The sequence below is a fragment of the Accipiter gentilis genome, chromosome 22 (genome assembly GCF_929443795.1).
Source record: "Accipiter gentilis chromosome 22, bAccGen1.1, whole genome shotgun sequence".
Classification (NCBI taxonomy): domain Eukaryota; kingdom Metazoa; phylum Chordata; class Aves; order Accipitriformes; family Accipitridae; genus Astur; species Astur gentilis.
Window position 1 is genome coordinate 3,525,662 of NC_064901.1, and position 13,138 is coordinate 3,538,799.

General features: G+C 44.3%; 1 protein-coding gene across 3 annotated transcripts in view; it reads left to right on the top strand.

Annotated features, from left to right (window-relative positions):
• Positions 1-13,138, top strand: part of NEK9 (NIMA related kinase 9) — a 27,279-nt gene continuing 14,141 nt past the window's right edge. For 2 of the 3 annotated variants that reach the window (XR_007509115.1, XM_049825042.1), the window contains exons 1-9: positions 1-304; positions 733-762; positions 1,480-1,657; positions 4,712-4,767; positions 5,634-5,704; positions 7,603-7,708; positions 10,362-10,493; positions 11,453-11,563; positions 12,164-12,228. Coding sequence is in view for 2 of the 3 variants with exons in the window: in XM_049825042.1 (XP_049680999.1) it covers positions 116-304; positions 733-762; positions 1,480-1,657; positions 4,712-4,767; positions 5,634-5,704; positions 7,603-7,708; positions 10,362-10,493; positions 11,453-11,563; positions 12,164-12,228 (938 nt within the window). In the remaining variant the exon portion in view is untranslated. The remainder of the gene's footprint in view (positions 305-732; positions 763-1,479; positions 1,658-4,711; positions 4,768-5,633; positions 5,705-7,602; positions 7,709-10,361; positions 10,494-11,452; positions 11,564-12,163; positions 12,229-13,138) is intronic. The other variant, XM_049825043.1, reaches the window with a different exon arrangement.

Genomic DNA, 13,138 nt, shown 5'->3' on the forward strand with positions numbered 1-13,138 from the left:
GGCGGCGGCAGGAGGAAGCGGTTCCGGGTCGTCGGCGCGAACCAACATGGAGCCCGTCGGGCTCGCGGGGCCTCGCTGAGGGAGAGCCGGGCCGCAGCGGGGCCGCGCCGCCGCCATGTCGCTGGGCGAGTACGAGCGGCACTGCGACTCCATCAGCTCCGACTTCGGCAGCGAGTCCTCGGGCAGGGGCGGCTCCCGCGGCGGCGGCAGCTTGCCCGGCGAGCAGGAGGAGCTGCACTACATCCCCATCCGCACCCTGGGCCGCGGAGCCTTCGGCGAGGCCACCCTCTACCGCCGCACCGAGGTAGGCTGCCTTGGCGGCGGGGCGGGCCGGGCCGGGCCGGGCGGGGGTCCCTCTCCTCCTCCTTCCCCGAGGAAGGGGGCCCTCGGAGGTGCTCCGAGGCGGGCCGAGGGCCGCTCTCAGGGCGAGCGGGGCGGTTTCCGGAGGCTGGGTGCTTGGAGGCGCCGGCGCCCGAAGAGCCGCAGCAGGGTTCGCCCCCCGGGGTGGCTGACACAGCTCCCCCCGGGTGACGGACTGACAGGCCCTGGCGCCGCTCCGGGAGGAGCCCGTCTGAAAAGTGACGAGTTCGGCCCTGGGTGTCGAGGGGCGCAGGCTGTGGGCTTCGGCAGGTTTGAGCGCTGCCAGTCTCTCGGTCCCCTGAAGTTTCTTAGAGGGATGTAGAGACTCTTCTGACGCTGATAAATTCCTCATTTTTCTATGTTTTATTCTAGTCACAGAGGACATGGGGGCATCTCATACAGGTAACTCTCTCGCGTGATCAGCATTTCAGCATAATCGGGGGAAACTGGCAGAAAAGCCAGTCCTCCCCTTGCTCCCAAGTCGTTTAATCCCATCCAGTTCAATCTTTTTAGCGCAGTACTGTCAAAGAAGAGCGCTTGATTGGATCCTAAGGGAAGTTCTTCAGATTTTCTCTGGGGGAGGGCCACCCTGAGGCATGACGGCTCAAAGAGTTGTAAACGAACCCTTCAGTTCACTTAACAGATCACTCTTAGCCTGTCTGACAACGTGGGTGGGCCTGACAAGGGCAAACTAAATTTGTCCTCCTTTCGTTGATTTTTTTTTTTTTTTTTTTTTTTTGGTGTGTCTCTCTAGGCGTACCTGGATATTTGTAATGGCTTATGGTCTTGTCCAATGTCCCACAGTTATGGGAAATACACTGTTATCCCTTTATTGAATTGGAGTATGTTTAGTCTTTACCTGGAAGCCTTGTAGTAAGGTTTTTTGGTAGTTTGGTTTTTTTCAAAGCAAGTGCTGGTCAGCTAGAAAGATGGCTTCAGGCCATCGCTATTCCTAGTGACAAACAGAAAACCTCAAAACTTATTGTTGTGAAGAATCTTTGTCTGAAATCTGTAAGAGTCAGGAAAGTCTTCTTACTTTTCCTGAAATTTTAATTTCCTGCACATACTGTACTCTTCCTAGTAGTGTGTTTGCAATTAAAAGATGTTTTTGTGTTTCAGGACGACTCACTTGTAGTGTGGAAGGAGGTGGACCTGACCCGGCTGTCAGAAAAGGAGCGTCGTGATGCTTTGAACGAAATTGTTATCCTTGCCCTGTTGCAGCATGAGAACATCATCGCGTACTACAATCACTTCATGGATAACACCACGCTGCTGATTGAGCTGGAGTACTGTAATGGTGAGATCCCTGCTCCCACTTACAAACAGGCAGCTGACGCGTTGCTGAGTCACCCTCCTGCAGAACCTGCAGGGCGTATTCGTGGGGTGTCCTCTGGGGAGCGGAGGAGTGGATGGAGGTGAATTCTGCATAGTTCCTGAAGAAGAGATTCAGAACCCTTCTGATTGATTTGTGTCTCAGGTGCCAAAGAAAGAAGCCCAGTAGTTAGTGCAGGCAGTTCAGGCGGTAGATGATTTCTCAAGTCTTCCGAGTAGCTGGTGCAGTGGAAGAAGTGGGTTATTGGTAATGTACGCTTCTAATGCTCCTTGCTGTGTTCTTTTAGGAGGACAGTGGGAAAAGACCATGAGGATATTTGGGCCTCTCTGGCAATACAGAGTGGGGCTGTTTTTCAGTAGCATCACTTAAATAGACCCATCCATTTGGGAATTATAAATCAAAGCTTAAAAATCTACTGGCATACTGCAGTCAGGACTTTCTTCTGCCTTGTGCTATCAGCTTCTATGTTTACTATTTAAAAAAAAGAAATCTGTTCCTTCTGGTGGTGGAGAAAACTTTAAAATTCCATCTAAGAGTAGATCAGATGGTATTGTTTGGAGTTTGCAGGGGAAGCAGTCCGAGCTGGGATGGAGAGGTAGAAGGATTTGATATGAGCGTCTGAGTTGCAGCTGCTCGTAGGCAGCTGGGAGAGGAGGTCATACACAGCTAATACTGCTGGAACAGGATACCTACCTAGAACTGCAATATGGTTCCGATTTGAATGAGTGGGACAGCTCCCCAGCTAAGTATCCTGTGTGTGTTTGGAGGTTACGTTAAGCCTTGGCTCATCAGCAGAAACTTTTGGTTGAAAAAGCTATCATGATGTTATCATCTTAGATTGCTTTCACTGGGACAGGTTGGGGAGGACAACAGATTTCTGGAAAGTGTTTTTGAAGGGTGTCAAACACCTGGTTGGCATGTTGGCCAAAGCTGGTTTTGCTTCTCTGCTTTCTGTTCTTCTGCAGGGTGGAGTCCAGTGGAAGAGTAGGGGAATGTTAGCTCTTTGATGCACTGTTTATTTTAGGAGTACTCTGTGTGAGTTATTTAGCTGCCTTGAGAAGACTGCATGCTTGGGGCCATTACAAATTCATTGGAGGGCATAGAGGGAGGGCTGCATAGCACTGATGTCTGTGCATGTTTGTTAACATCTTTAAACTGTTTGTTTTACTTTGGGACAATAACCAAGAGCTGAGTATATAGCCTGTGTTGCCTGAATATGTCTGAGCGGCACAGAAGTAGGGACATGAGAAAGAGGGAATCTCACTTAGGCTTATGGATATTGGTTTTGCCAATGTGTTAATAGTTGTTTCTGTGGCTTTTTTTACAGTGTACAAGTCCAAGATAATTTGTCAGTAATTTTTAAAGTAAGGCTAGACTAGTTGCTGTCAGACACTGCTCAGAATCCAAAGTTTTTACTGTTTCATTGTCACACCTCTTCTGGAGATCTAGGAAAGACTTTCAAATTTGTCCCCATTGTCCCCATTTGTCCCCACCATATTGTCCCCATTTTACAGGGGAGGAAGCCAAGTTATTGATTTATCTGCCTATAGTTATGTATGTGTATCATGGTACTGTAAGACTTGGGTTTATCATGGGATAACATCCATGAATACATCTGAAATAGATTTAGGAAGAAATAGTCTATAAAATACATTTGTTGAAGAGAGACTAGAGTGTTAGAAGGTTAGGTGTGATTAGATGAAATAAAGAAGAAAGTAATTTGTTTTTCTTTTCAGTATGTGCGTATAGAGGTATCGGTTATCTGAATCAAGAGCTAATTTGTCTCCTTGTGTAGGGTTTTGGCGATGTAATGCTTGTCATGCTGCTCTTTGGTTCAGAAATGCTGCAAAAAAGATGGCAAAAGATCAGAGACAAGGAACAGAATTCACTAAAAGCCTGCATAGTCTGAATCGCTAGGAAAGAAGTTCATAAGAAGAGGCAGAAGTGAATACTTTGGTTAAATTGTGAATGTGAAGAGCGATTTGTGGATGATTTGCAAATACGAACATAAGGCAGAAAAATGTTGAGAGATTGTAGCAAGGCTGAATGAGAAGAAATTAAATGAAGGGAATCTTAATCAGAATATCAGAAAAGTCTTCCTAACATGGAATTCTGAAATAAGTCTCTCAAGGAGGCAAAGGGGAGCCATTGTGACCTGCTTTGGATATCTACAACTTGACAGGCCTATGGAAATCATACAGCAGAAAGCTGTCTTGCACCATGCCCGTGGGAATGGGGAAGGGCCTGGTGTTCTGTTACTATTAGGACATAATATATGATAATTGGGAAATGAAATGGCAACAGGATGTGATCAGAGGTTTGGGGTTTACTGGTAGGATGGTAATTTGACAGGGAGTCTCACTGCCTGCAGCCCTCAGCATCATTTCTTTTAGCTCTCTGTGGTTTTTAGTCTGCTGTCTTGAAATTGTGAGGTACCCTGAAGAGTCTGTTGATTTCAGGCTTCTGTTGGTGGTGCTGCTGTTATCAACGCTTCGTGAATTCTGCATCAATGTTTTTGGCAGGGCAGACGAAGGAGAGAGGCAGGTCAGAGCTCGGCAGTAAGTGGGGAAAGGCAGTAATTTATGCTTTCAGGGACTACTCTAAACTTAAAGTTGCTTTCTTTTTCTTTTTTTTTAATGTATTATTTATTTAAATATAATGCTGAGCAGGACACTTTCACATGATTTGGTGTGCAAGTTATAAATGTTTACATAACCCAAGAAGCTCTTAAGCTAAAAAAGTAGAGACTCCTAGCTTATCTTACTGATTCACTTTTCAGAGAGTATTAAATGGTGGTGTTAAAAAAAGAGTCATCTCTGCTTAAACTTAGATATGCCAGTGAAGTTCTTAGATGGAAGAAGAACTAAATTTTTTGAGTGCGTGAGAAGTGCTGAGGGAGAGCTGTAGTGATTCACCAGATCTCTTAGGGGATTTGAGTATTCCCAGCAGTACCCGAGCGGAGTAACTGGTGCCATTAACTAAGATAAACCTCTCTGACTTTCTCACTTACAATTACAGGAGGGAACCTCTACGATAAGATTCTGCGGCAGAAAGACAAGTTATTTGAAGAAGAGGTAATTTGGACTGCTTTGAGGGAGCAGTGGGGCTGGCCTAGTGTTCTGGGGAGCTGTCTGGTATGGTTATCTGAGTATTTATACAACATTTTTTCCATAGTGCTGGTGGGGAGTTTCTGTGTATATCTGGGGACTGTCATCCTTCCTCTCCTGTTGACTGTTGCAAGCATTTATGGACTATCAGGAACTTTTTATTTACCTTTTTGGCTGTCTATAAGCAGTATAAACTTCCAAGGAAGGAGTAATGAAAGAGAGCATTCAACTGACTTTGGTCACCTTGTCATCTTGGCTAACATTTAACTTTAAAACCTCTTTCTGCCTTTCTTCCTGATTGGTACTCAATTTCTCTCTCTTAATAATTTTGTAGGTTCTTTTCTCAGTAATTGCCTTGAATCCATCTCACCATAGATTTTTTTTCTTACTCCTTTTATTTTTCTTTCTTCATTTTTTTAAAAAAAACTTTTCTGCTGTCTGCTTCCACCTCATGCTGCGTTGGTTAATGATTACACTTATTTATCTTATGTAATGACTTTTAAGGCCTTCTGGCTTGTGGTGAATATTCATATTCCAGAGAGCCCAACTGTAGATCTTTCCCAGGTGGTCATTAGCTGTCATTCCTAAGTCTTTTCACTCACTGAATTCTGCTTGTCAGGGCAGACACTATGAACAGCACTAGAACAATCTACCTTTTGGGATATCTTTTCAGAGAATTCCAAAAGAGGAAATTCTAAATTTTCATGCTCCCAAAAGAGCATCTAAAGGGTACTGTTAGGCCCTCTTGCTGTGCCTCTGTGTGACAGGGACATAGTGGGTTTTGGGAGGGTTTTTTTGAGCCTCACATAAGGCTTTTATTTCGACCTTTGCAGATGGTGGTTTGGTATCTCTTTCAAATTGCATCAGCTGTGAGCTGCATTCATCGAGCAGGAATTCTTCACAGGTAAGTGTGGCATGTGGTGAAGCTAAGGTAACCAGTGCAGTTCATGGATGTGAGTGCAGAACTCCTTTGAGTAGCCTTTGCTTCTGTGTTTAAAGCAAGCACTGAGCTTCTCTCCAAAGCATAGCTAGACTGCCTAGATGTTAAGTATGACTTCTGTAAAGAATTTTTATAGGGCTAGAAACTGTCTTGTGATAAATGTGTAAGAAATTTTGTATATGAAAATGGAATTGCTGTCTTTGATGCTGCAGCTTTGTGAACAAAGAGTTAATCCAGGAAGGAAGTTAATTGGCCCTTTATTGCCATAGCACATAAATGATGTTTGCCAAAGTGGGTTGGAAGAGCAGTTACCACAGGCCAAACATAATTCCTACCCGCTCCACAATTAATAGCTTCAAACCAACATGTACATCCTTCTGTAATTCCTGGAGGCTAACAGTGATGAAGACTTTGCATTGGTGCATTGCTATAGTATAACCCATGGAAAGATTTGTCCTGGATTTGGCCCAGTCTCATTTCTTTGGCCTGTTATTTAAGGAAGTAATATAGCTTGTTAGCTGATAGTGGTAATTTTGACATTGACACTGAGATTTTAATGAGTAGCTAATTACCTTCCTCTGTTGCTCTTTTCTGTCTGGGAGGGGTAAATTTAATGGTTTATGTGTGCTTCACGGAGGCTGTGATGTTCTGGGGAGTACTGCACATGCAGACAGCTGTTTCCAGCATGGTTGGATCATGTGCTGCACAACATCCTTCTGTAACTAATGAGCATAGCTGTGTGAGGATGTTTTCTATGGGATAGCATCCTGGTTGCTGCCATTCTAAATCTTTGGTAATTGGAAAGCCTTGCTAATGAAGGGTTGGTACCCTACACTCAACAAAGTAGTGCCTAAGTTTTTGACCTAAAGCAGATGTCATGGCTGTCCTGCTTTGCAGTGATTTCCTGCTTACCACCTCTGTTGCCCATCTTCACAGCAGGGTTCACAGTCTAGGAACGTGTGGCCCCAAATCCTTCCATAATAATGAATTGAACAGTTATTTAAATGTTTGCAGTGATTTCCTTCTGCTGCAGACATTGTCAGAGTGACCCAGGACTTTGCGATGCCCCAAGTGGATGAATGCAAAGTGCTGCTTTACTTGATGTTGTCCCGATCTACACTGGGAAGTTGTTGATGGTACGTTAGGAAAAGGGGGTGTTATGAAGTGTTGGCCATGGGAAGCATATCATACTGCGGCGTCTTCCTCTCTGTATTTACAGCCTTTTTTATTGATCTGTGAAACTACCTACAAATTATTCTGTCTGGGAGAAAGTGTTTTCAATGAGTTCTGGAATTCAGCATTTTTGTGGACATCAGCCTTTTGATCTTCTGGGCGTAGTACCTCATGTTATAAAGAGTTGTTCTTGAGGCATAAGGTAGAGGGATGTTATGCTTAAGTTCTAGAGTGGCATCTGTTTCACACCCTCTGTGTGTGTGTTTATATTTGCATACATACACATTCACGCATACATTCATGTTTTTAGTGAGCTCAGGGACTCCTGGCTTGGGTCTATTTATAAAACTAGGAAAAATAAGACTTGCTCAATGACCTTCACATGAGAAGAGAAGAGACTGAGGGGGAAAAAGAACTGTCTTTCATTTGTGGCCTTTTACATAGTTGTCTGGAGCCTGAGCTTTCCAGACTGTGCTTTGTTTGTGTGGAGATGTGATAAAACATGGATAACTGCAGTTACTGCCTCAGTACTTGGGGTCAAATTGCCTTTGGAGAGCTCTGTGTGTGTGAGAGAGAATGCTGGCAGAGTAGCAAGTACCTCGTTTTGGGAGGGGAGGTATAGTAGTGTGTGGAAAACTGTGAAATCCAGAAATATATTTGAGCGTCTGCATTTCTTTTTCTCCTTTCAGAGATATAAAGACATTAAATATCTTTCTAACCAAGGCAAACCTGATCAAGTTGGGAGACTATGGGTTGGCGAAGAAGCTGAACTCTGAGTACTCTATGGCTGAGACTGTGAGTATCTCCCTTCTTTGTGTGCAAACCGAGGTGTGTTTTTTTCTTTCATCTCCGCTTGGCTTGCAGAAGACCAGGGATGCTGTACATTCTTGCTGCTTGTTTTCTGTGGTTTTTCTTTCCCTCTCCCCTCGATTTCCCTCCGTGTTACCTCAGTAACATTGGCATATTTGCTGGTGTGTTGCATCCTGCAGTTATCGTTGCTCTCAGGTTACCTTTTAGAGGTCTGTCTCTCTCCAAAGCAGCAGCAGACTAAAGATAAGTGCCACTGTGGGCATGGAATTGTGCCAGAGCCAGTATAGCTGTGCTAGAGAGTGCTGCTCATCTTTCCCTGGTACCTAGGCATGGTACTTCCAAAGGTGAACCTATGTAACACAAAGGCGGTGCTATCTGAAGGTACAGAGACAGCGATATACTCACATCAGTACAGTGCTCTCCCTCTGGGCTAGTTAAGCCCAGCTTAGCAAGTTAATTTGGTCATGCTGCGGTGCTGACAGGGGCATTTTGCCTCAGCTGGATCTGAGATAGCTTGGATGTACTTGCCTGACATTGCACTATGCCATAGATACATTTCCTATCTCTTTAATACTCAGGCTCTGAACTGAATTACAGAGAAGCAAGAAAGGCACTTGTGCTTCTTATGGTAACCAGGTGTATGGTTTATTGGTAATGCTATTGGAGGGGGGCAAAGCTTTGTAGGAGAGACTAATTTTACCAGAAGGCTGTCAAGCTTAGCTTTGTTCCAGACCCTTCCAGAAACCAGTTTTGCAACTAGTGTTATGACACAGGGTAAGCTGTATTGCAGACACCTGAAAGGCTCAGCTTAGATTTCCCAGCTCCATTAATTTCTGTGGTGAGCACTAGGCTTGGAAAGGGAGACAGTGTCTGGAGCTCCTATCTGCTAAAGGCCTTTATTATAGTTTGGGATGCAAGCCAGCTTGCACTTCCCCTTACCAGGCTGTATTATTAGATTTAATGCAAGCTACTGGTGTTCTGTTAGGATGTGTAGTTAAATACTTGCCAACCTCTTTCCAGAACATGAGCACTATTGGCGGTGGCACAGTAAGTGGGAACTGAAGGCTACTTACTGCATAAAGCCCTCGCTAAGCTGGGCTGCAGCAATACCACTTCTGTTTCATCACATTTTTCATGGCCTTCTGGCTTTCAGGGAAAGTGCAGTCTGTGCTATGAATTTCCAGGTTTGTTTTTTGCCTGTGTTGTGTGTGTTCATCTACACCTGCAAGCTTTTTTTTCTCCTTTTTCACTTCTGAAAAATATTGAGCTACATGCCTTCAATGATATTTCATTCTGTATATGCTGGCTGTGCTCTGGGTTAGTTGCTCAATTTGTGATCTAATGACTACTGGTGGTCTGGACGTAACTTTTTGTGAAGTGAGTGCAAAACATGTTATTGTCAGTATTTGTAATTTTAACAGTCAAATTACAATTTCGTAAAATGTTTACGTCTTGCTTACTAAACACTGATTTCTTAATTTATCATTCTTTCTCCAGTTTACCAAGGAAGACATAGAAAATATGTCTGCGTCTTACAGAAAGCTTACATTATCCTTTGCTTAAAAAAGGTTTAGACGCAGTGTCCTAGTTCTCCATATGATACTCCAACTAGGTGGGCTTCTAAATGTTCCCGTGGCTGGGACTCGCGTAGCTCTGTAACTGTCACGCACTGTAACGGGAAATGGAAGAGAGATGGCAGATTCTGAATGTGCCCATTAGGTATCTAGCATACTAGTAAGAGTCTAATGAAAGGCAAGCTTTGTAGTCCTTGGAGCTTTGTTGAGAGAGTTTAAAAGAGGCTAACTATAAATATTTCCCCTTCTTTTAAATTCTGTCTCATTTTATTTTGCTGTCTAGTTCCGTGCCAGGGAATGAGCTCCATTCATCTGGAAGCTTCATTCTTAGATCATTTATCATGTTTTTTCTGTTTCTCCTTGTTGTGACTTTGAGCTATGCCACTATTTCTGTTGTACCTGGGAGGGCTTCTGTATTTAAGTCCTGGGTTTGGGGATTTTGTGTGTGGTGGGGGGGTGTTTGTTTTAAACCAATAGCTCAGGAAAGCCCACTTCTGAAGTGAAAGCCTTTCAGGTGGGACTTAAGCCAGCTTTCTACTTACTGACCCAAAAGTAACCCCTCTTTCAGTGGAGACAGAGTAGCCTTTGTCCTGGCAGTACCTTGTGATCAGAGTGGCTCCATAGCCATGGACAGGCATCTGTTTGGAAGCTTTGCTAGATCCGTTTTCCTTCAAGCTCTTATGAGTGTTTCCATATGCCATGTCAGTACATAAGCCCCTGATTACCTCTAAATGTAGTATAATTAAGAGAGGGGCAAGTCCTTGCTGTGTTCTCATGACTACTACTCTATTGAGAAGTATGTACCACATCAGGATCTGAGCAGAGAGATGTCTAGAATCTTCTAAGAAACTCAGGCACAAGCTTGTGGATGAGAAGGGAAGAAGCATCCTTGTTCTCATCCCTCCAGCACGTTGGTGGGGTGTGTCATCTGTGTCACTTCAGTGCTGTGTCAGAGCTGTGTCTAGCTCTGATGCTCATGGGCCTGTGTAAACATGATGGATGCAGAGCTCTGGAATTCAAGGCTGCTGGATAATTTCTGATTTTTCAATGTTTTTTTTTCCTAGCTGGTGGGGACTCCATATTACATGTCCCCAGAACTCTGCCAGGGTGTGAAATACAACTTCAAATCAGATATTTGGGCTGTGGGCTGTGTCATCTTTGAGCTGCTTACTCTGAAGAGGACCTTTGATGCTACTGTAAGGCTGCAAACCAGGATGGACTGAGTAACCTTATTTTTTATCACCCTGAGATTCACACTTGTCTCATATTAACTCATGTTTTTCTTTCATTGTTGTTTAAATCTGCTGATTAAGAAGACATTGGCCTGCGAGTGCCAACTGTAGCCAGAGAAAATATCAGCATGATTTTCCCTAGCCTGCACTGCAGGTGCCTCTCTGGCTTCTGCCAAACCCAGACTTGTCTGCAGCCCTGGGTTTACCAGATGCAGAATATAAGCTGTGCTAATTTGTATCATGGTTGTGAATGAAACATCCTTTTCTCTAGAAGGAGGAAGTTTGTGATTGTGTATTCGTCTTGATTTTTTCAGCATTACTAGCTGTGAATTTTCTGTGCAGCATTCTGTGGCAAAAACTTCCAGCCTTTGGATTTTATAGGATTTAATCTTGTTACCCTTTCTCAAAGTTTCGGTGCAAGAGAAGTGTGGTCAAGCTGGCATGGGGAGGGTGAAAGGGAGCATTGCTGGCTGGCATATGTGATTTGCCAGCTGGTGCCATGATATGGGAAAAGCTGCTAGCTGCCATGATGCAAGATTTTGTAACCCTTAAAGAGATGTAGTGAAAATACCATCCTTTTCTGATTTCCTCTCATCATGGCTACCGAGTCCCCAGTAACTTTGCTTCTGTGTGGTGTTTCAACAGCAATATGCTGCATAGGAGATTCCATGCAGAGGGAAACCTATCCTCCTTCCACTGTTGGGGAATTTGGTGAAAAGCTGGATGTTGCCACCAACAGCTATCAGAGATACCATTTCTACAGGAATTACTATTAGGTTTCTGGAGATCCTGCTAGGCAGGCTGGAAGGATGTGTCCTGATCAGAGAAGGAGGAAGGAAATAATGGTGGCCTGTAGCGTCTCTCCCCATTGGACACATTGTCCAGTTCAGTTCCCTTACAGCTGTTTTCTGGTTTCTGCCTAGAATCCCCTGAACCTTTGCGTGAAGATTGTACAGGGAAATCGCGCCATGGAGGTTGATTCCACTGTCTACTCCTGGGAGCTGATCCAGATGGTGAATTCCTGCCTTGATCAGGTTGGTGAAATACTTTTTAATTTTCAGACACCCCTTCCCAGCTGCCTAAGCCATGGAATTCAGGGGTGAAGGGGAATGACATGCTTGTTTCAGCATGAGGGCTGTTGATGCAGGGTAATTTCTGTGAGGCCTGAGGCATCCCTAAGGCTGGGCTTCCTGCAGTCCTCTGAAAGCATTGTCTCAAGATGGTACACCATTCAGTCCTTCAGGCTTGGAGGGGTGCTGGGTTTACTCTGACAACAATTATTTAATGGGCTGGCAGGAGCAATTATTTTCTAATGCAGTGCTGCAAAGGTGGGAGCATCGTCTCAGTACAGTGAGACTGTGACTCTGGCTTTCTGACTGTGACTCTGGCTTTCTGTAGGGAATTAATTTCTTGAAAGCAAACATAGTATTGATACCTTCAGAGAATGGAAGCCACTCCTGCATGTCCCTGACATTTATCCCTATTCATTCCAAATATTTGAATTCATTCCTTTCCCTTCTGAAGGGAGTCAGGGAAGGAGGTCCATGCAGGCTTGAATGAGGTCTTCTGGCCCAAGATTTCATTGTAGATGATGAGCACTTCCTAGAGACTGACTTGTTGCTCACTTCTTTCAGGATCCAGAGAAGAGACCCACTGCAGATGAATTGCTTGAACATCCCCTTCTCAGCAAACGCAGGAGGTAATCAGGTGGTCTTGCCTGAAACCTGGACAGGTGTCAGGGAGAACAGGAGGGTTTGTGCAGACTAGTGGGGTTTGTGCTTTTGTAGTGAAGTCCTTAAGGTAATTTGGCCTGACGTGAGGTGGTTGTTGAAGTACGCTTCATCCTCTTTAGCAGAGAAGTGTGCATTCTTGCTGTCTTGACTTCTGCTCTGATGTTCTGTTGGTGCATGGATATGGTGAGAAAGGTCTCTGCATCCTTTGTCTTAGAAGCTGTTGTATTGAGAACCTTGAGGCATCCCTTTCTGAGACTCCTTTGAGGAATGCTGGTTCCCGCTCTTCAAATCTCTGTGAACGAAGGGTCACAGAGATCATCCTATGGTCATTGGGAAAAGCCTTTCAAAATATATGTATCATGCAGTATAGAGACTTTTGCTTTCTCCTTTGTTGCCTCCCTCTTCTGGAGAGAGTTGCATTGAAAGTGGCCCATTTTAGCTTAGTTTGACCACCAGTCTGCACATGCTGTCTTTCTATGAAAGGTGGACCATAATTCTGGACTGCTTGGATCCCACTTTGATTGCGTTGGGAACAGCAGACTTAGTCCTTTATACCAAGATTCTTTTACTTGGTGGTCAGCAAAGTTTGAGTTTCGTCTTGCTGTATGCACTAGTAAAAGCCCAAATCCTGATTATATTTAGCCATTAAAAGTCATTCTTGTGCAGTATGGGTATTGGTTGGCCACATACTGGTATATATGTAGTTTGTTGTCCTCAGCTGTCCTGGAAGTTTGTTAGCTACATGGTACATTACTTCTGCCCTACTTACTGTGTATTGCTGTGAGCTGGTAAACAGCTGCCACATTTCCTCCAAGAGGGAGCAGCATTTTATTGGAAAGGAAAGCAGTCTCTGCGTGCTGCTTGTCAGTAGATTGC